This window comes from Hyla sarda, unplaced genomic scaffold (assembly GCF_029499605.1).
Source record: "Hyla sarda isolate aHylSar1 unplaced genomic scaffold, aHylSar1.hap1 scaffold_592, whole genome shotgun sequence".
In the NCBI taxonomy this organism is placed as follows: domain Eukaryota; kingdom Metazoa; phylum Chordata; class Amphibia; order Anura; family Hylidae; genus Hyla; species Hyla sarda.
The window spans coordinates 195,001-215,529 of NW_026610606.1; the positions used below are offsets into that span (position 1 = coordinate 195,001).

Genomic DNA, 20,529 nt, shown 5'->3' on the forward strand with positions numbered 1-20,529 from the left:
GATATGAGATAGATATGAGATAGATAGATATGAGATAGATAGATAGATATGAGATAGATAGATGTGAGATAGATATGAGATAGATATGAGATAGATAGATAGATAGATATGAGATAGATAGATAGATAGATAGATAGATAGATATGAGATAGATATGAGATAGATAGATAGATAGATATGAGATAGATAGATATGAGATAGATAGATATGAGATAGATAGATATGAGATAGATAGATATGAGATAGATAGATATGAGATAGATAGATATGAGATAGATATGAGATAGATAGATAGATATGAGATAGATAGATATGAGATAGATAGATATATAGATAGATATGAGATAGATAGATATGAGATAGATAGATATGAGATAGATATGAGATAGATAGATAGATAGATATGAGATAGATAGATAGATGTGAGATAGATAGATAGATAGATATATAGATAGATAGATAGATATGAGATAGATAGATATGAGATAGATAGATATATAGATAGATATGAGATAGATAGATATGAGATAGATAGATATATAGATAGATATGAGATAGATAGATATGAGATAGATAGATATGAGATAGATAGATATGAGATAGATATGAGATAGATAGATAGATAGATATGAGATAGATAGATAGATATATAGATAGATAAATACCTGGTCTGATGTTGTTTTGTAGTAGAACATTGAGATTCTTGACTGTTGATGAAATTTCTTGGCCAATCAGATTCCTTGCAGAAAAAAAAATGATACAAATGTTATTGTATAACACACAGTTTAGGTTACATCTCTTAGTGTTATACAGAGGTTTACAGCTCTCAGTGTTATACAGAGGTTTACAGCTCTCAGTGTTATATAGAGGTTTACAGCTCTCAGTGTTATATAGAGGTTTTACAGCTCTTAGTGTTATATAGAGGTTTACAGCTCTCAGTGTTATATAGAGGTTTACAGCTCTTAGTGTTATATAGAGGTTTTACAGCTCTCAGTGTTATATAGAGGTTTACAGCTCAAAGTGTTATACAGGGGTTTACAGCTCTCAGTGTTATATAGAGGTTTACAGCTCTCAGTGTTATACAGGGGTTTACAGCTCTTAGTGTTATACAGAGGTTTACAGCTCTTAGTGTTATACAGAGGTTACAGCTCTTAGTGTTATACAGAGGTTTACAGCTCTTAGTGTTATACAGAGGTTTACAGCTCTCAGTGTTATACAGAGGTTTACAGCTCTTAGTGTTATACAGAGGTTTACAGCTCTTAGTGTTATACAGGGGTTTACAGCTCTTAGTGTTATACAGGGGTTTACAGCTCTTAGTGTTATACAGAGGTTTACAGCTCTTAGTGTTATACAGAGGTTACAGCTCTTAGTGTTATACAGAGGTTTACAGCTCTCAGTGTTATACAGAGGTTACAGCTCTTAGTGTTATACAGAGGTTTACAGCTCTTAGTGTTATATAGAGGTTTACAGCTCTTAGTGTTATACAGAGGTTTACAGCTCTCAGTGTTATACAGAGGTTTACAGCTCTCAGTGTTATACAGGGGTTTACAGCTCTTAGTGTCATACAGAGGTTTATAGCTCTCAGTGTTATACAGAGGTTTACAGCTCTTAGTGTTATACAGGGGTTTACAGCTCTCATTGTTATATAGAGGTTTACAGCTCTCAGTGTTATACAAAGGTTTACAGCTCTTAGTGTTATACAGGGGTTTACAGCTCTTAGTGTTATACAGAGGTTTACAGCTCTCAGTGTTATACAAGGGTTTACATCTCTCAGTGTTATACAGGGGTTTATAGCTCTCAGTGTTATACAGGGGTTTATAGCTCTCAGTGTTATATAGAGGTTTACAGCTCTTAGTGTTATACAGAGGTTTACAGCTCTTAGTGTTATACAGGGGTTTACAGCTCTTAGTGTTATACAGAGGTTTACAGCTCTCAGTGTTATACAGAGGTTTACAGCTCTTAGTGTAATATAGAAGTTTACAGCTCTCAGTGTTATACAGAGGTTTATAGCTCTCATTGTTATACAGAGGTTTATAGCTCTCATTGTTATACAGAGGTTTATAGCTCTCATTGTTATACAGAGGTTTATAGCTCTCATTGTTATACAGAGGTTTATAGCTCTCATTGTTATACGGAGGTTTACAGCTCTTAGTGTTATACGGAGGTTTACAGCTCTCAGTGTTATACAGAGGTTTACAGCTCTCAGTGTTATATAGAGGTTTACAGCTCTCAGTGTTATATAGAGGTTTACAGCTCTTAGTGTTATACAGAGGTTTATAGCTCTTAGTGTTATACAGGGGTTTACAGCTCTCATTGTTATATAGAGGTTTACAGCTCTCAGTGTTATATAGAGGTTTATAGCTCTTAGTGTTATACAGGGGTTTACAGCTCTTAGTGTTATACAGGGGTTTACAGCTCTTAGTGTTATACAGAGGTTTACAGCTCTCAGTGTTATACAGAGGTTTACAGCTCTTAGTGTTATACAGAGGTTTACAGCTCTTAGTGTAATATAGAAGTTTACAGCTCTCAGTGTTATACAGAGGTTTACAGCTCTTAGTGTTATACAGGGGTTTACAGCTCTCATTGTTATATAGAGGTTTACAGCTCTCAGTGTTATACAGAGGTTTACAGCTCTTAGTGTTATACAGGGGTTTACAGCTCTTAGTGTTATACAGAGGTTTACAGCTCTCAGTGTTATACAGGGGTTTACATCTCTCAGTGTTATACAGGGGTTTATAGCTCTCAGTGTTATACAGGGGTTTATAGCTCTCAGTGTTATATAGAGGTTTACAGCTCTTAGTGTTATACAGAGGTTTACAGCTCTTAGTGTTATACAGGGGTTTACAGCTCTTAGTGTTATACAGAGGTTTACAGCTCTCAGTGTTATACAGGGGTATACAGCTCTCAGTGTTATACAGAGGTTTACAGCTCTTAGTGTTATACAGCGGTTTACAGCTCTTAGTGTTATACAGAGGTTTACAGCTCTTAGTGTTATACAGAGGTTTACAGCTCTTAGTGTTATATAGAGGTTTACAGCTCTTAGTGTTATACAGGGGTTTACAGCTCTTAGTGTTCTACAGAGGTTTACAGCTCTTAGTGTAATATAGAAGTTTACAGCTCTCAGTGTTATACAGAGGTTTATAGCTCTTAGTGTTATACAGGGGTTTACATCTCTTAGTGTTATACAGAGGTTTACAGCTCTTAGTGTTATATAGAAGTTTACAGCTCTCAGTGTTATACAGAGGTTTACAGCTCTTAGTGTTATACAGGGGTTTACAGCTCTTAGTGTTATACAGAGGTTTACAGCTCTCAGTGTTATATAGAGGTTTACAGCTCTTAGTGTTATACAGAGGTTTACAGCTCTTAGTGTTATACAGGGGTTTACAGCTCTTAGTGTTATACAGAGGTTTACAGCTCTCAGTGTTATACAGAGGTTTACAGCTCTTAGTGTAATATAGAAGTTTACAGCTCTCAGTGTTATACAGAGGTTTACAGCTCTCATTGTTATACAGAGGTTTATAGCTCTTAGTGTTATACAGGGGTTTACAGCTCTTAGTGTTATACAGAGGTTTACAGCTCTTAGTGTTATACAGAGGTTTACAGCTCTCAGTGTTATACAGGGGTTTACAGCTCTCAATGTTATATAGAGGTTTACAGCTCTTAGTGTTATACAGAGGTTACAGCTCTTAGTGTTATACAGAGGTTTACAGCTCTCAGTGTTATACAGGGGTTTACAGCTCTCAGTGTTATACAGGGGTTTACAGCTCTCAGTGTTATACAGGGGTTTACAGCTCTTAGTGTTATACAGAGGTTTACAGCTCTCAGTGTTATATAGAGGTTTACAGCTCTAAGTGTTATACAGAGGTTTACAGCTCTTAGTGTTATACAGAGGTTTGCAGCTCTTAGTGTTATACAGGGGTTTACAGCTCTTAGTGTTATACAGAGGTTTACAGCTCTTAGTGTTATACAGGGGTTTACAGATCTTAGTGTTATACAGAGGTTTACAGCTCTTAGTGTTATACAGAGGTTTACATCTCTTAGTGTTATATAGATGTTTACAGCTCTCAGTGTTATACAGAGGTTTACAGCTCTCAGTGTTATACAGAGGTTTACAGCTCTCAGTGTTATACAGGGGTTTACAGCTCTCAGTGTTATATAGAGGTTTACAGCTCTTAGTGTTATACAGAGGTTTACAGCTCTCAGTGTTATACAGAGGTTTACAGCTCTTAGTGTTATACAGGGGTTTACAGCTCTTAGTGTTATACAGAGGTTTACAGCTCTTAGTGTTATACAGGGGTTTACAGCTCTCAGTGTTATATAGAGGTTTACAGCTCTTAGTGTTATACAGGGGTTTACAGCTCTTAGTGTTATACAGAGGTTTACAGCTCTTAGTGTTATACAGAGGTTTACATCTCTTAGTGTTATATAGAGGTTTACAGCTCTTAGTGTTATACAGAGGTTTACAGCTCTTAGTGTTATACAGAGGTTTACAGCTCTCAGTGTTATACAGGGGTTTACAGCTCTTAGTGTTATACAGAGGTTTACATCTCTTAGTGTTATATAGAGGTTTACAGCTCTCAGTGTTATACAGGGGTTTACAGCTCTCAGTGTTATACAGAGGTTTACAGCTCTTTGTGTTATACAGAGGTTTACAGCTCTTAGTGTTATACAGAGGTTTACAGCTCTTAGTGTTATACAGAGGTTTACATCTCTTAGTGTTATATAGAGGTTTACAGCTCTTAGTGTTATACAGAGGTTTACAGCTCTTAGTGTTATACAGAGGTTTACAGCTCTCAGTGTTATACAGGGGTTTACAGCTCTTAGTGTTATACAGAGGTTTACATCTCTTAGTGTTATATAGAGGTTTACAGCTCTCAGTGTTATACAGGGGTTTACAGCTCTCAGTGTTATACAGAGGTTTACAGCTCTTTGTGTTATACAGAGGTTTACAGCTCTTAGTGTTATACAGAGGTTTATAGCTCTTTGTGTTATACAGGGGTATACAGCTCTTAGTGTTATACAGAGGTTTACAGCTCTTTGTGTTATACAGGGGTATACAGCTCTTAGTGTTATACAGAGGTGTATAGCTCTTAGTGTTATACAGAGGTTTACAGCTCTCAGTGTTATACAGGGGTTTACAGCTCTCAGTGTTATACAGAGGTTTACAGCTCTCAGTGTTATACAGGGGTTTACAGCTCTTAGTGTTATACAGAGGTTTACAGCTCTTAGTGTTATACAGGGGTTTACAGCTCTTAGTGTTATACAGGGGTTTACAGCTCTCAGTGTTATACAGGGGTTTACAGCTCTCAGTGTTATACAGAGGTTTACAGCTCTCAGTGTTATATAGAGGTTTATAGCTCTTAGTGTTATACAGGGGTTTTATAGCTCTTAGTGTTATACAGGGGTTTTATAACTCTTAGTGTTATACAGGGGTTTTATAGCTCTTAGTGTTATACAGGGGTTTTATAGCTCTTAGTGTTATATAGAGGTTTACAGCTCTCAGTGTTATATAGAGGTTTACAGCTCTCAGTGTTATACAGGGGTTTACAGCTCTCAGTGTTATACAGGGGTTTACAGCTCTCAGTGTTATACAGGGGTTTACAGCTCTCAGTGTTATACAGAGGTTTACAGCTCTTAGCGTTATACAGGGGTTTACAGCTCTTAGTGTTATACAGAGGTTTACAGCTCTCAGTGTTATACAGAGGTTTACAGCTCTCAGTGTTATATAGAGGTTTACAGCTCTCGGTGTTATACAGGGGTTTTATAGCTCTTAGTGTTATACAGGGGTTTTATAGCTCTTAGTGTTATACAGGGGTGTACAGCTCTTAGTGTTATAGCGGGGTTACAGCTCTTAGTGTTATACAGGGGTTTACAGCTCTTAGTGTTATACAGAGGTTTGCAGCTTTTAGTGTTATACAGGGGTTTACAGCTCTCAGTGTTATACAGGGGTTTTATAGCTCTTAGTGTTATACAGGGGTTTTATAGCTCTTAGTGTTATACAGAGGTTTACAGCTCTCAGTGTTATACAGGGGTTTTATAGCTCTTAGTGTTATACAGGGGTTTTATAGCTCTTAGTGTTATACAGGGGTTTTATAGCTCTTAGTGTTATACAGGGGTTTTATAGCTCTTAGTGTTATACAGGGGTTTTACAGCTCTTAGTGTTATACAGAGGTTTACAGCTCTCAGTGTTATACAGGGGTTTTATAGCTCTTAGTGTTATACAGGGGTTTTATAGCTCTTAGTGTTATACAGGGGTTTTATAGCTCTTAGTGTTATACAGGGGTTTTATAGCTCTTAGTGTTATACAGGGGTTTTATAGCTCTTAGTGTTATACAGGGGTTTTATAGCTCTTAGTGTTATACAGGGGTTTTATAGCTCTTAGTGTTATACAGGGGTTTTACAGCTCTTAGTGTTATACAGGGGTTTTATAGCTCTTAGTGTTATACAGGGGTTTTATAGCTCTTAGTGTTATACAGGGGTTTTATAGCTCTTAGTGTTATACAGGGGTTTACAGCTCTCAGTGTTATACAGGGGTTTACAGCTCTTAGTGTTATACAGGGGTTTACAGCTCTTAGTGTTATACAGGGGTTTACAGCTCTTAGTGTTATACAGGGGTTTTATAGCTCTTAGTGTTATACAGGGGTTTTATAGCTCTTAGTGTTATACAGGGGTTTTATAGCTCTTAGTGTTATACAGGGGTTTTATAGCTCTTAGTGTTATACAGGGGTTTTATAGCTCTTAGTGTTATACAGGGGTTTTATAGCTCTTAGTGTTATACAGGGGTTTTATAGCTCTTAGTGTTATACAGAGGTTTACAGCTCTTAGTGTTATACAGGGGTTTTAAAGCTATTAGTGTTATACAGGGGTTTTATAGCTCTTAGTGTTATACAGGGGTTTTATAGCTCTTAGTGTTATACAGGGGTTTTATAGCTCTTAGTGTTATACAGGGGTTTTATAGCTCTTAGTGTTATACAGGGGTTTTATAGCTCTTAGTGTTATACAGGGGTTTTATAGCTCTTAGTGTTATACAGGGGTTGTATAGCTCTTAATGTTATACAGGGGTTTTATAGCTCTTAGTGTTATACAGGGGTTTTATAGCTCTTAGTGTTATACAGGGGTTTTATAGCTCTTAGTGTTATACAGAGGTTTTATAGCTGTTAGTGTTATACAGGGGTTTTATAGCTCTTAGTGTTATACAGGGGTTTTATAGCTCTTAGTGTTATACAGGGGTTTTATAGCTCTTAGTGTTATACAGGGGTTGTATAGCTCTTAATGTTATACAGGGGTTTTATAGCTCTTAGTGTTATACAGGGGTTTTATAGCTCTTAGTGTTATACAGGGGTCTTCTATAGCCTTGAGGTTAGAGGTGACATCATGACCTGTGTATTAGATCCAGATCGGAGAAGAGATGATGTTGTTATATGCAGAGATAAGATCTTCTCATCTCCCTGTCTATAAGGAGACTCTTACTCTGTCAGGAATTCTTGCTCTTCTTCAGTGAAGACGTCTCGGACCCCCCCAGATGAGTGGTCCCTGTAGGAGTCACATGGCAGGGTCTTCGGTCGCTGACAAACCCATCGCTCCTCATAATGTTCATTATAATATTCACAGACATCGTCCTCGGGGAGATCCACGTTACATTCCACCACTTCTTCTGTCCCGTTCTTTATAAAATATCCATGAAAGAAGAACTGAACCGAAAAGAATCACAGTCATAATCCTGTAACCGAGAAGAACTCCTCCTTTATCTACCTACCTGAACTGAAAAGAATCACAGTCATAATCCTGTAACCAAGAAGAACTCCTCCTGTTATTTACCTACCTGAACCGAAAAGAATCACAGTCATAATCCTGTAACCAAGAAGAACTCCGCCTGTTATCTACCTACCTGAACCGAAAAGAATCACAGTCATAATCCTGTAACCGAGAAGAACTCCTCCTGTTATCTACCTACCTGAACTGAAAAGAATCACAGTCATAATCCTGTAACCGAGAAGAACTCCTCCTGTTATCTACCTACCTGAACCGAAAAGAATCACAGTCATAATCCTGTAACCAAGAAGAACTCCTCCTGTAATCTACCTACCTAAACCGAAAAGAATCACAGTCATAATCCTGTAACCAAGAAGAACTCCTCCTGTTATCTACCTACCTGAACCGAAAAGAATCACAGTCATAATCCTGTAACCAAGAAGAACTCCTCCTGTAATCTACCTACCTGAACCGAAAAGAATCACAGTCATAATCCTGTAACCAAGAAGAACTCCTCCTGTTATCTACCTACCTGAACCGAAAAGAATCACAGTCATAATCCTGTAACCAAGATGAACTCCTCCTGTTATCTACCTACCTGAACTGAAAAGAATCACAGTCATAATCCTGTAACCGAGAAGAACTCCTCCTGTTATCTACCTACCTAAACCGAAAAGAATCACAGTCATAATCCTGTAACCAAGAAGAACTCCGCCTGTTATCTACCTACCTGAACCGAAAAGAATCACAGTCATAATCCTGTAACCAAGAAGAACTCCTCCTGTTATCTACCTACCTGAACCGAAAAGAATCACAGTCATAATCCTGTAACCAAGAAGAACTCCTCCTTTATCTACCTACCTGAACCGAAAAGAATCACAGTCATAATCCTGTAACCGAGAAGAACTCCTCCTTTATCTACCTACCTGAACCGAAAAGAATCACAGTCATAGTCCTGTAACCAAGAAGAACTCCTTCTTTATCTACCTAACTGAACCGAAAAGAATCACAGTCATAATCCTGTAACCAAGAAGAACTCCTCCTGTTATCTACCTACCTGAACCGAAAAGAATCACAGTCATAATCCTGTAACCGAGAAGAACTCCTCCTGTTATCTACCTACCTGAACCGAAAAGAATCACAGTCATAATCCTGTAACCAAGAAGAACTCCTCCTTTATCTACCTACCTGAACCGAAAAGAATCACAGTCATAATCCTGTAACCAAGAAGAACTCCTTCTTTATCTACCTAACTGAACCGAAAAGAATCACAGTCATAATCCTGTAACCAAGAAGAACTCCTCCTATTATCTACCTACCTGAACCGAAAAGAATCACAGTCATAATCCTGTAACCGAGAAGAACTCCTCCTGTTATCTACCTACCTGAACCGAAAAGAATCACAGTCATAATCCTGTAACCAAGAAGAACTCCTCCTTTATCTACCTAACTGAACCGAAAAGAATCACAGTCATAATCCTGTAACCAAGAAGAACTCCTCCTTTATCTACCTACCTGAACCGAAAAGAATCACAGTCATAATCCTGTAACCAAGAAGAACTCCTCCTTTATCTACCTAACTGAACCGAAAAGAATCACAGTCATAATCCTGTAACCAAGAAGAACTCCTCCTTTATCTACCTACCTGAACCGAAAAGAATCACAGTCATAATCCTGTAACCAAGAAGAACTCCTCCTGTTATCTACCTAACTGAACCAAAAAGAATCACAGTCATAATCCTGTAACCAAGAAGAACTCCTCCTGTTATCTACCTAACTGAACCAAAAAGAATCACAGTCATAATCCTGTAACCGAGAAGAACTCCTCCTGTTATCTACCTACCTGAACAGAAAAGAATCACAGGCATAATCCTGTAACCAAGAAGAACTCCTCCTTTATCTACCTACCTGAACCGAAAAGAATCACAGTCATAATCCTGTAACCGAGAAGAACTCCTCCTTTATCTACCTACCTGAACCGAAAAGAATCACAGTCATAATCCTGTAACCAAGAAGAACTCCTCCTGTTATCTACCTACCTGAACCGAAAAGAATCACAGTCATAATCCTGTAACCAAGAAGAACTCCTCCTGTTATCTACCTACCTGAACCGAAAAGAATCTCAGTCATAATCCTGTAACCAAGAAGAACTCCTCCTTTATCTACCTACCTGAACCGAAAAGAATCACAGTCATAATCCTGTAACCAAGAAGAACTCCTTCTTTATCTACCTAACTGAACCGAAAAGAATCACAGTCATAATCCTGTAACCAAGAAGAACTCCTCCTATTATCTACCTACCTGAACCGAAAAGAATCACAGTCATAATCCTGTAACCGAGAAGAACTCCTCCTGTTATCTACCCACCTGAACCGAAAAGAATCACAGTCATAATCCTGTAACCAAGAAGAACTCCTCCTTTATCTACCTAACTGAACCGAAAAGAATCACAGTCATAATCCTGTAACCAAGAAGAACTCCTCCTTTATCTACCTACCTGAACCGAAAAGAATCACAGTCATAATCCTGTAACCAAGAAGAACTCCTCCTTTATCTACCTAACTGAACCGAAAAGAATCACAGTCATAATCCTGTAACCAAGAAGAACTCCTCCTGTTATCTACCTACCTGAACCGAAAAGAATCACAGTCATAATCCTGTAACCAAGAAGAACTCCTCCTGTTATCTACCTAACTGAACCAAAAAGAATCACAGTCATAATCCTGTAACCGAGAAGAACTCCTCCTGTTATCTACCTACCTGAACAGAAAAGAATCACAGTCATAATCCTGTAACCAAGAAGAACTCCTCCTGTTATCTACCTACCTGAACCGAAAAGAATCACAGTCATAATCCTGTAACCAAGAAGAACTCCGCCTGTTATCTACCTACCTGAACTAAAAAGAATCACAATCATAATCCTGTAACCAAGAAGAACTCCGCCTGTTATCTACCTACCTGAACCGAAAAGAATCACAGTCATAATCCTGTAACCAAGAAGAACTCCTCCTTTATCTACCTACCTGAACCGAAAAGAATCACAGTCATAATCCTGTAACCAAGAAGAACTCCTCCTGTTATCTACCTACCTGAACCGAAAAGAATCACAGTCATAATCCTGTAACCAAGAAGAACTCCTCCTGTTATCTACCTACCTGAACCGAAAAGAATCTCAGTCATAATCCTGTAACCAAGAAGAACTCCTCCTTTATCTACCTACCTGAACCGAAAAGAATCACAGTCATAATCCTGTAACCAAGAAGAACTCCTTCTTTATCTACCTAACTGAACCGAAAAGAATCACAGTCGTAATCCTGTAACCAAGAAGAACTCCTCCTATTATCTACCTACCTGAACCGAAAAGAATCACAGTCATAATCCTGTTACCGAGAAGAACTCCTCCTGTTATCTACCCACCTGAACCGAAAAGAATCACAGTCATAATCCTGTAACCAAGAAGAACTCCTCCTTTATCTACCTAACTGAACCGAAAAGAATCACAGTCATAATCCTGTAACCAAGAAGAACTCCTCCTTTATCTACCTACCTGAACCGAAAAGAATCACAGTCATAATCCTGTAACCAAGAAGAACTCCTCCTTTATCTACCTAACTGAACCGAAAAGAATCACAGTCATAATCCTGTAACCAAGAAGAACTCCTCCTTTATCTACCTACCTGAACCGAAAAGAATCACAGTCATAATCCTGTAACCAAGAAGAACTCCTCCTGTTATCTACCTAACTGAACCAAAAAGAATCACAGTCATAATCCTGTAACCGAGAAGAACTCCTCCTGTTATCTACCTACCTGAACAGAAAAGAATCACAGTCATAATCCTGTAACCAAGAAGAACTCCTCCTGTTATCTACCTACCTGAACCGAAAAGAATCACAGTCATAATCCTGTAACCAAGAAGAACTCCGCCTGTTATCTACCTACCTGAACTAAAAAGAATCACAATCATAATCCTGTAACCAAGAAGAACTCCGCCTGTTATCTACCTACCTGAACCGAAAAGAATCACAGTCATAATCCTGTAACCAAGAAGAACTCCTCCTTTATCTACCTACCTGAACCGAAAAGAATCACAGTCATAATCCTGTAACCAAGATGAACTCCTCCTGTTATCTACCTACCTGAACCGAAAAGAATCACAGTCATAATCCTGTAACCAAGAAGAACTCCTCCTTTATCTACCTACCTGAACCGAAAAGAATCACAGTCATAATCCTGTAATCAAGAAGAACTCCTCCTGTTATCTACCTACCTGAACTGAAAAGAATCACAGTCATAATCCTGTAACCAAGAAGAACTCCGCCTGTTATCTACCTACCTGAACCGAAAAGAATCACAGTCATAATCCTGTAACCAAGAAGAACTCCTCCTGTTATCTACCTACCTGAACCGAAAAGAATCACAGTCATAATCCTGTAACCGAGAAGAACTCCTCCTTTATCTACCTACCTGAACCGAAAAGAATCACAGTCATAATCCTGTAACCAAGAAGAACTCCTCCTGTTATCTACCTAACTGAACCGAAAAGAATCACAGTCATAATCCTGTAACCAAGAAGAACTCCTCCTGTTATCTACCTACCTGAACCGAAAAGAATCACAGTCATAATCCTGTAACCAAGATGAACTCCTCCTGTTATCTACCTACCTGAACCGAAAAGAATCACAGTCATAATCCTGTAACCAAGAAGAACTCCTCCTTTATCTACCTACCTGAACCGAAAAGAATCACAGTCATAATCCTGTAATCAAGAAGAACTCCTCCTGTTATCTACCTACCTGAACCGAAAAGAATCACAGTCATAATCCTGTAACCAAGAAGAACTCCTCCTTTATCTACCTACCTGAACCGAAAAGAATCACAGTCATAATCCTGTAATCAAGAAGAACTCCTCCTGTTATCTACCTACCTGAACCGAAAAGAATCATAGTCATAATCCTGTAACCAAGAAGAACTCCTCCTTTATCTACCTACCTGAACCGAAAAGAATCACAGTCATAATCCTGTAATCAAGAAGAACTCCTCCTTTATCTACCTACCTGAACCGAAAAGAATCACAGTCATAATCCTGTAACCAAGAAGAACTCCTCCTTTATCTACCTAACTGGACTTTCTGATACTGGAGACCAGTCCTGAGAGGATGGACCTTCTGAAGCCGGAGGTCAGTCCTGAGAGGATGGACCTTCTGAAGCCGGAGGTCAGTCCTGAGAGGATGGACCTTCTGAAGCCGGAGACCAGTCCTGAGAGGATGGACCTTCTGAAGCCGGAGGTCAGTCCCTGAGAGGAAGGACCTTCTGAAGCCGGAGGTCAGTCCTGAGAGGATGGCCCTTCTGAAGCCGGAGGTCAGTCCTGAGAGGATGGACCTTCTGAAGCTGGAGGTCAGTCCTGAGAGGATGGACCTTCTGAAGCCGGAGACCAGTCCTGAGAGGATGGACCTTCTGAAGCCGGAGGTCAGTCCTGAGAGGATGGACCTTCTGAAGCCGGAGACCAGTCCTGAGAGGATGGACCTTCTGAAGCCGGAGGTCAGTCCTGAGAGGATGGCCCTTCTGAAGCCGGAGGTCAGTCCTGAGAGGATGGACCTTCTGAAGCCGGAGGTCAGTCCTGAGAGGATGGCCCTTCTGAAGTCGGAGGTCAGTCCTGAGAGGATGGACCTTCTGAATTAGGAGGTCAGTCCCCTTTCGTGCCCTCCATAATATAATAGTGACTCCTCTGGGCCCCCTGATCTCCGGGGTCCACATGATGTCCCGTTTGCCCCATGACCCCCAGAAGAGTTTGGTCCGTTAGGACTACGTTACCTTATCGGGTCGTGTGGCCCTTTTCTCATGTAGGATGGCGATGGCCTCACTGGAGTGCACCAGCTTTATGGAGACCATGGTCTCCCCCGGCCACTGGAGGATGAAGGAGGCCGTGTAGGAGCCGTTGTGGTGGTCGGTGACTAATCCGCTCACTGCAGCTTTCATGCTCGGGGAATGAAGTTTGGCGTAGAAGAAGTCGCCCCCGTAGCTCTTCAGTCGCCCCCTATGGTCCTTGGCGGTGACGAGAACCTCCAGCTTTTCTCCAACAACATAAGTGGCGCGGGGGTGGATTATAGAGAACGCTGACGTCTGGGGATGGGTGGAGAACTGCAGATTGGCCCTAACTGGGGGCAGGGGCCACGCGATCACCTTCAGTAGGGAGTGAAGCTCCTCCTCCAGGGCACTTGTCTTCACGATCCGGGGGGGAGGTTTGATTGGGTTTGGTCTCCATGTGAATCGGTAGATAAACTGCATAAGAATGGGAAGAGGAGGACACATGAATGGTGATGTGACCCGAGACTGAGGCTCACAGAGCATTGTCTACACCAGATACTATTATATAGAGTCTATATCTGTGTGATCTATATACATGGCCTGCTGGACCCCAGACTGAGGCTCACAGAGCATTGTCTACACCAGATACTGTTATATAGAGTCTATATCTGTGTGATCTATATACATGGCCTGCTGGACCCGAGACTGAGGCTCACAGAGCATTGTCTACACCAGATACTGTTATATAGAGTCTATATCTGTGTGATCTATATACATGGCCTGCTGGACCCGAGACTGAGGCTCACAGAGCATTGTCTACACCAGATACTATTATATAGAGTCTATATCTGTGTGATCTATATACATGGCCTGCTGGACCCCAGACTGAGGCTCACAGAGCATTGTCTACACCAGATACTGTTATATAGAGTCTATATCTGTCACGATGCCGGCTGGCAGGTAGTGGACCCTCTGTGCCAGAGAGGGATTGGCGTGGACCGTGCTAGTGGACCGGTTCTAAGTCACTACTGGTTTTCACCAGAGCCCGCCGCAAAGCGGGATGGTCTTGCTGCGGCGGTAGTGACCAGGTCGTATCCACTAGCAACGGCTCAACCTCTCTGGCTGCTGAAGATAGGCGCGGTACAAGGGAGTAGACAGAAGCAAGGTCGGACGTAGCAGAAGGTCGGGGCAGGCAGCAAGGATCGTAGTCAGGGGCAACGGCAGAAGGTCTGGAAACACAGGCAAGGAACACACAAGGAAACGCTTTCACTGGCACTAAGGCAACAAGATCCGGCAAGGGAGTGCAAGGGAAGTGAGGTAATATAGGGAAGTGCACAGGTGAAAACCCTAATTGGAACCACTGCGCCAATCAGCGGCGCAGTGGCCCTTTAAATCGCAGAGACCCGGCGCGCGCGCGCCCTAGGGAGCGGGGCCGCGCGCGCCGGGACAGAACAGACGGGGAGCGAGTCAGGTAGGGGAGCCGGGGTGCGCATCGCGAGCGGGCGCTACCCGCATCGCGAATCGCATCCCGGCTGGCAGCGGGATCGCAGCGCCCCGGGTCAGAGGACGTGACCGGAGCGCTGCAGCGGAGGGAGTGAAGCGAGCGCTCCGGGGAGGAGCGGGGACCCGGAGCGCTCGGCGTAACAGTACCCCCCCCCTTGGGTCTCCCCCTCTTCTTGGAGCCTGAGAACCTGAGGAGCAGACTTTTGTCAAGGATGTTGTCCTCAGGTTCCCAGGATCTCTCTTCAGGACCACAACCCTCCCAGTCTACTAAAAAAAAATTTTTCCCTCTGACCTTTTTGGCAGCCAAAATTTCCTTGACCGAGAAGACGTCCGAGGAGCCGGAAACAGGAGTGGGAGGAACAGATTTGGGAGAAAAACGGTTGAGGATGAGTGGTTTGAGAAGAGAGACGTGAAAGGCATTAGGGATACGAAGAGAAGGAGGAAGAAGAAGTTTATAAGAGACAGGATTAATTTGACACAAAATTTTGAAAGGACCAAGATAGCGTGGTCCCAACTTGTAGCTAGGGACACGGAAGCGGACATATTTAGCGGAGAGCCATACCTTGTCTCCAGGGGAAAAAACGGGAGGAGCTCTTCTTTTCTTATCCGCGAACCTCTTCATGCGTGAAGAAGCCTGTAAGAGAGAATTTTGGGTCTCTCTCCATATAATGGAAAGGTCACGAGAAATTTCATCCACAGCGGGCAGACCAGAGGGCAAGGGGGTAGGGAGGGGGGGAAGAGGGTGACGGCCGTACACCACGAAAAATGGGGATTTGGAGGAAGATTCAGAGACCCTGAAGTTATACGAGAATTCGGCCCATGGAAGGAGATCTGCCCAGTCATCCTGGCGGGAGGAAACAAAATGTCGCAAATAATCACCCAGGATCTGGTTAATTCTTTCTACTTGTCCATTGGACTGGGGATGATAAGCAGAAGAAAAATTTAATTTAATCTTGAGTTGTTTACAGAGAGCCCTCCAGAATTTAGACACGAATTGGACCCCTCTATCCGAGACAATCTGCGTAGGCAACCCGTGAAGACGAAAAATGTGTACAAAAAATTGTTTAGCCAACTGAGGCGCAGAAGGAAGACCAGGAAGAGGGATGAAATGTGCCATTTTGGAGAATCGATCAACGACCACCCAAATAACGGTGTTGCCACGGGAAGGGGGTAAATCAGTAATAAAATCCATACCAATCAGAGACCAAGGCTGTTCGGGGACAGGCAGGGGATGAAGAAAACCAGCGGGCTTCTGGCGAGGAGTCTTATCCCGGGCACAGATAGTGCAGGCTCGCACAAAGTCCCCAACATCCGTCTCCAGAGTCGGCCACCAATAGAAGCGGGAGATGAGTTGCACAGATTTCTTGATGCCCGCATGACCTGCGAGATGGGAGGAGTGACCCCATTTGAGGATTTCGAGGCGTTGGCGTGGAGAAACAAAGGTCTTTCCTGGAGGAGTCTGCCTGATGGAGGCAGGAGAAGTGGAGATCAGGCAGTCAGGTGGAATGATGTGTTGCGGAGGGAGATCAACTTCTGAGGCATCCGAGGAACGAGAGAGAGCATCGGCCCTAATGTTCTTATCGGCAGGACGAAAGTGAATCTCAAAATTAAATCGGGCAAAGAACAGAGACCACCGGGCCTGGCGAGGATTCAGCCGTTGGGCAGACTGGAGGTAGGAGAGGTTCTTGTGGTCGGTGTAGATAATAACAGGAAATCTTGATCCCTCCAGCAGATGCCTCCATTCCTCAAGTGCTAATTTAATGGCTAGAAGCTCTCGATCCCCGATGGAGTAGTTCCTCTCCGCTGGAGAGAAGGTCCTAGAGAAAAAACCACAAGTGACAGCATGCCCGGAAGAATTTTTTTGTAGAAGAACAGCTCCAGCTCCCACTGAGGAGGCATCAACCTCCAATAGGAAGGGTTTGGAAGGGTCAGGTCTGGAGAGCACGGGAGCCGAAGAAAAGGCAGACTTGAGTCGTTTAAAGGAGTCTTCTGCTTGAGGAGGCCAGGACTTGGGATCAGCATTTTTTTTGGTTAAAGCCACGATAGGAGCCACAATGGTAGAAAAATGTGGAATAAATTGCCTGTAATAATTGGCGAACCCCAAAAAGCGTTGGATAGCACGGAGTCCGGAGGGGCGTGGCCAATCTAAGACGGCAGAGAGTTTGTCTGGATCCATCTGTAGTCCCTGGCCAGAGACCAAATATCCTAGAAAAGGAAGAGATTGGCATTCAAACAGACATTTCTCAATTTTGGCATAGAGTTGGTTGTCACGAAGTCTCTGAAGAACCATACGGACATGCTGGCGGTGTTCTTCTAGATTGGCAGAAAAAATTAGGATATCGTCCAGATATACAACAACACAGGAGTATAACAGATCACGAAAAATTTCATTGACAAAGTCTTGGAAGACGGCAGGGGCATTGCACAGTCCAAAGGGCATGACCAGATACTCAAAGTGTCCATCTCTGGTGTTAAATGCCGTTTTCCACTCGTCCCCCTCTCTGATGCGGATGAGGTTATAGGCGCCTCTTAAGTCCAATTTAGTGAAGATGTGGGCACCTTGGAGGCGATCAAAGAGTTCAGAGATGAGGGGTAAGGGGTAGCGGTTCTTAACCGTGATTTTATTAAGACCGCGGTAGTCAATGCAAGGACGTAGGGAGCCATCTTTTTTGGACACAAAGAAAAATCCGGCTCCGGCAGGAGAGGAGGATTTACGGATAAAGCCCTTTTTTAGATTCTCCTGGACGTATTCAGACATGGCAAGAGTCTCTGGGGCAGAGAGAGGATAAATTCTGCCCCGGGGTGGAGTAGTGCCCGGGAGGAGGTCGATAGGACAATCATAAGGCCTGTGAGGAGGTAGAGTCTCAGCTTGTTTTTTGCAGAAAACATCCGCAAAGTCCATATAGGCCTTAGGGAGACCGGTTACTGGAGGAACCACAGAGTTACGGCAAGGGTTACTGGGAACCGGTTTTAGACAGTTCTTGGAACAAGAGGACCCCCAACTCTTGATCTCCCCAGTGGACCAATCCAGGGTTGGGGAATGAAGTTGAAGCCAGGGAAGTCCAAGGAGAATCTCCGAGGTGCAATTGGGGAGGACCAAAAGTTCAATCCTCTCATGATGAGATCCGATGCTCATAAGAAGGGGCTCCGTGCGGAAACGTATGGTACAGTCCAATCTTTCATTATTTACACAATTGATGTAGAGGGGTCTGGCGAGACTGGTCACCGGGATGTTGAACCTGTTGACGAGAGAGGCCAAAATAAAATTTCCTGCAGATCCAGAGTCCAAGAAGGCCACTGTAGAGAAGGAGAAGGCAGAGGCAGACATCCGCACAGGCACAGTAAGACGTGGAGAAGCAGAGTAGACATCAAGGACTGTCTCACCTTTGTGCGGAGTCAGCGTACGTCTTTCCAGGCGGGGAGGACGGATAGGACAATCCCTCAGGAAGTGTTCGGTACTAGCACAGTACAGGCAGAGGTTCTCCATACGGCGTCGTGTCCTCTCTTGAGGTGTCAGGCGAGACCGGTCGACCTGCATAGCCTCCACGGCGGGAGGCACAGGAACAGATTGCAGGGGACCAGAGGAGAGAGGAGCCGAGGAGAAGAAACGTCTCGTGCGAACAGAGTCCATATCTTGGCGGAGTTCCTGACGCCTTTCAGAAAAACGCATGTCAATGCGAGTGGCTAGGTGAATAAGTTCATGTAGATTAGCAGGAATTTCTCGTGCGGCCAGAACATCTTTAATGTTGCTGGATAGGCCTTTTTTAAAGGTCGCGCAGAGGGCCTCATTATTCCAGGACAATTCTGAAGCAAGAGTACGGAATTGTACGGCATACTCGCCAACGGAAGAATTACCCTGGACCAGGTTCAACAGGGCAGTCTCAGCAGAAGAGGCTCGGGCAGGTTCCTCAAAGACACTTCGGATTTCCGAGAAGAAGGAGTGTACAGAGGCAGTGACGGGGTCATTGCGGTCCCAGAGCGGTGTGGCCCATGACAGGGCTTTTCCGGACAGAAGACTGACTACGAAAGCCACCTTAGACCTTTCAGTGGGAAACAGGTCCGACATCATCTCCAGATGCAGGGAACATTGGGAAAGAAAGCCACGGCAAAACTTAGAGTCCCCATCAAATTTATCCGGCAAGGATAGGCGTAGCCCAGGAGCGGCCACTCGCTGCGGAGGAGGTGCAGGAGCTGGCGGAGGAGATGACTGCTGAAGCTGTGGTAGCAACTGTTGTAGCATAACGGTCAGTTGAGACAGCTGTTGGCCTTGTTGCGCTATCTGTTGTGACTGCTGGGCGACCACCGTGGTGAGGTCAGCGACAACTGGCAGAGGAACTTCAGCGGGATCCATGGCCGGATCTACTGTCACGATGCCGGCTGGCAGGTAGTGGATCCTCTGTGCCAGAGAGGGATTGGCGTGGACCGTGCTAGTGGACCGGTTCTAAGTTACTACTGGTATTCACCAGAGCCCGCCGCAAAGCGGGATGGTCTTGCTGCGGCGGTAGTGACCAGGTCGTATCCACTAGCAACGGCTCAACCTCTCTGGCTGCTGAAGATAGGCGCGGTACAAGGGAGTAGGCAGAAGCAAGGTCGGACGTAGCAGAAGGTCGGGGCAGGCAGCAAGGATCGTAGTCAGGGGCAACGGCAGAAGGTCTGGAAACACAGGCTAGGAACATACAAGGAAACGCTTTCACTGGCACTAAGGCAACAAGATCCGGCAAGGGAGTGCAAGGGAAGTGAGGTAATATAGGGAAGTGCACAGGTGAAAACCCTAATTGGAACCACTGCGCCAATCAGCGGCGCAGTGGCCCTTTAAATCGCAGAGACCCGGCGCGCGCGCGCCCTAGGGAGCGGGGCCGCGCGCGCCGGGACAGAACAGACGGGGAGCGAGTCAGGTAGGGGAGCCGGGGTGCGCATCGCGAGCGGGCGCTACCCGCATCGCGAATCGCATCCCGGCTGGCAGCGGGATCGCAGCGCCCCGGGTCAGAGGACGTGACCGGAGCGCTGCAGCGGAGGGAGTGAAGCGAGCGCTCCGGGGAGGAGCGGGGACCCGGAGCGCTCGGCGTAACAATATCTGTGTGATCTATATATATATGGCCTGCTGGACCCCAGACTGAGGCTCACAGAGCATTGTCTACACCAGATACTGTTATATAGAGTCTATATCTGTGTGATCTATATACATGGCCTGCTGGACCCCAGACTGAGGCTCACAGAGCATTGTCTACACCAGATACTATTATATAGAGTCTATATCTGTGAGATCTATATACATCGCCTGCTGGACCCCAGACTGAGGCTCACAGAGCATTGTCTACACCAGATACTGTTATATAGAGTCTATATCTGTGTGATCTATATATATATGGCCTGCTGGACCCGAGACTGAGGCTCACAGAGCATTGTCTACACCAGATACTGTTATATAGAGTCTATATCTGTGTGATCTATATATATGGCCTGCTGGA

At 43.7% G+C, this 20,529-nt stretch overlaps 1 protein-coding gene across 1 annotated transcript in view; it reads right to left on the reverse strand.

Moving 5' to 3' along the window:
- Positions 1–14,101, reverse strand: part of LOC130340495 (NXPE family member 3-like) — a 49,260-nt gene extending 35,159 nt beyond the window's left edge. The window contains exons 1-3 of the mRNA XM_056554191.1: positions 13,565–14,101; positions 7,471–7,691; positions 666–739 (exon numbers count right to left, since the gene is read on the reverse strand). Of these exons, the coding sequence (XP_056410166.1) occupies positions 666–739; positions 7,471–7,691; positions 13,565–14,101 (832 nt within the window). The remainder of the gene's footprint in view (positions 1–665; positions 740–7,470; positions 7,692–13,564) is intronic.
- Between the last annotated feature and the right edge of the window lie 6,428 nt (positions 14,102–20,529).